Source organism: Oratosquilla oratoria, chromosome 4 (genome assembly GCF_046742065.1).
Source record: "Oratosquilla oratoria isolate Oo_2021 chromosome 4, ASM4674206v1, whole genome shotgun sequence".
Lineage (NCBI taxonomy): Eukaryota > Metazoa > Arthropoda > Malacostraca > Stomatopoda > Squillidae > Oratosquilla > Oratosquilla oratoria.
In genome coordinates, this window is record NC_134780.1 from 42,573,431 (window position 1) to 42,576,015 (window position 2,585).

General features: G+C 59.9%; 1 protein-coding gene across 1 annotated transcript; it reads left to right on the plus strand.

The window, feature by feature from the left end:
* Positions 1 to 257: 257 nt before the first annotated feature.
* On the plus strand, positions 258 to 2,585 carry LOC143024325 (uncharacterized). Its single transcript, XM_076183121.1, has 2 exons — positions 258 to 2,050; positions 2,294 to 2,585. The coding sequence occupies exons 1-2, from the start codon at positions 1,341 to 1,343 to the stop codon at positions 2,583 to 2,585; spliced, it is 1,002 nt and encodes a 333-aa protein (XP_076039236.1). The 5' UTR covers positions 258 to 1,340.

The window sequence follows — 2,585 nt, forward strand, 5'->3', positions numbered from 1 at the left end:
CCCCTTGTTTCTCACAAGCTGGCGTTGTGTGCAAAGCGCGGGTTGAGGAGATTCGTGCTGCTCCTCCCAAAACCCGTTCCAAGCTAGCTGCCCTCGAACTCCTTCGGGAGACATGGCGCAGAGCTCGGAAATTGAAATCCGCTGACGACCCCCCCCCCCTAGTGTGGGCGGATCCGGCGTTAGGCGTGGAATTGGGCCTCGTTCGCCCTCGCCATCCGTCTCCCTATGTCTCCGAGACTTCCGTTGGTGCACAACCTGGGCCTCTCGGAGTACAAGGGGACGAGTCTGATGTTGCGGAGTATGGTGTCCCCGAGCGTCCTCAGGCCTCTCGGCAGCCCCATACATCCGACCATCAAGGGTCCTTAAAACCCTTACGGCTTGCTTTGTCAAGCACCCCCACGACCTCTGCTCCCGCCATACCCCTTGTTTCTCACAAGCTGGCGTTGTGTGCAAAGCGCGGGTTGAGGAGATTCGTGCTGCTCCTCCCAAAACCCGTTCCAAGCTAGCTGCCCTCGAACTCCTTCGGGAGGCATGGCGCAGAGCTCGGAAATTGAAATCCGCTGACGACCCCCCCCCTAGTGTGGGCGGATCCGGCGTTAGGCGTGGAATTGGGCCTCGTTCGCCCTCGCCATCCGTCTCCCTATGTCTCCGAGACTTCCGTTGGTGCACAACCTGGGCCTCTCGGAGTACAAGGGGACGAGTCTGATGTTGCGGAGTATGGTGTCCCCGAGCGTCCTCAGGCCTCTCGGCAGCCCCATACATCCGACCATCAAGGGTCCTTAAAACCCTTACGGCTTGCTTTGTCAAGCACCCCCACGAACTCGTCTTCCTCCCTAGTTCACTCGCGTGAACCCGGCAGGAAATCTCGCTCGAAAAAGAGGTCTGCCTCACCGAGGTCCAGGACGCTCAGCTTGTCCCCACCCTCCACAGCCTCTCCCCCCAACTCACCCTCCCTTCCTCGCTCTCCTTTTCCTCGCCGTAAATCCCACAAGGGCAGGGAGCCGGAGGACGAAACGAGGGGAGAGGGAACTCTGGCTGCCCAAGTGGCTGCCCTCCTTCCGTCCCTGATAGGCCCCGTCCTTGAATCGGCCCTATCACATTATCCGGCCTTTCAGGCCGCGCAAATCATAACGCACCCCTCTCCAGAGCAACCTCCTATTGAACCTACGGCTCTAGCCCCCCCTCCCACTCTCCCTCCTGGTCCTTCCCTCCGCCCCTCCGTGCCGGCGACAGGTATAGGACTAGAAGGCCCCTCTCAGGAGGAACCCCCCAATCAGACGTCCGTCGGGTTGGACGGGGTGGAGGACCACTACAGTTCTTCTTTACCTTATCCTCCTACCATGACGGACTCTTTTGAGTTCCGCCCCTTCTCATGGTGTGACCTTCCCCGGTCCTGGGAGTACTCGTTTGGAGAAGGCCACAAGCTAGTGGCCTGGTCTCCCGACTACTCGCTACCGGAGGGCTGGAGGAGGAGAGATGACGTTATCCTAAAGTGGGCCAACGACGAGGAGGGGGCTAAGGTTCTATATACGATTCGACCCCTCTCCGCCCCGGCCTCCACGCCCTCCAGGATTTCCACCTCTAACACTCTGGACGCATTAGGTGCTCTCCTGGAGAACCCTCGTTTAAACCCTGATGGGCATATGTTTGTCGACAGGTCGGGGGACTCGCCGGCGGTAGCACTCTCCCCAAACGCCTGGTTCCCGCAGGAGAAAGGGGAGAAGGCCTTAGACATCCCTGCTCTCTTCGAGCGGGCCCAAGACCAACCCAAGACGGTTCCTCCTCGACGGCATATCCCTTCATCATTCCCCGTCGTCCTGCCACCACCCTTCGCGCCGGAGGGCCTGCGCGATTGCTTATGGCACTCGGGCAGGGACCCCGCCCTCCCCCATCAACTTAGTGAACCGGAGGCTAAGTTGCTGACGACGGAGGCCTCGACCAGACAAGACCTTGCCTCTACCATCTCGACCGTCACGGCAATCGCGATGATGAGGAACTGGCTGACGACGCTCGCCACGAGCTTTGAGGACTTCCCGCGGGAAGAATTGAGGTGAGTGGGATATTTCAATCTATACAGAGGGTCCAGACCTGTCCTGGCGAGAGACGCTCAGGTAGCGTCTTCACCCAGGACGGAGCCTCTTGACTAGCGCCCGAGGACGAGGTCGTTCGGAAACGACCTCGGCCTCGCATATGTTATACGTTCTACAATTGAGCGATGTGACTTTATTACACCCTCCGGGGATCGGGATCCTTCTCGCCCTACTAATTTGATTCGCGTGTTTTCTGTATGCAGACACACCCTGGCGGCACTCTCTACCGTGGCAGAGGGTACAGCCAACATGGCGTCATCAGCCCTACCCCCAGCAGCGAGGGCCTTCACCGCGGCTCGTTTGGCAGCTCGTCAGTCTGCAACGCGGTCGGCCCCGGAGATAGCTCGCCGGGGCGTGGTGAGAGCAGCTCCCCTTTCCCGTGGTCTGTTCGACCAGGAAGCGACAGACCGCGTCTTCGCTACGGTCCCGACCGTCATCCAGATCCAACAACCCTCCCAACCTTCGGAGACACGCGATAGTGACCATCTCCGCTAG

Bases quoted from the DNA above. Each gene is read 5' to 3' on its own strand.
- LOC143024325 (XM_076183121.1), top strand. From the start codon at position 1,341: ATGACGGACTCTTTTGAGTTCCGCCCCTTCTCATGGTGTGACCTTCCC. The intron at 2,051-2,293 runs GTGAGTGGGATA...TTCTGTATGCAG, and splicing joins TTCCCGCGGGAAGAATTGAG to ACACACCCTGGCGGCACTCT.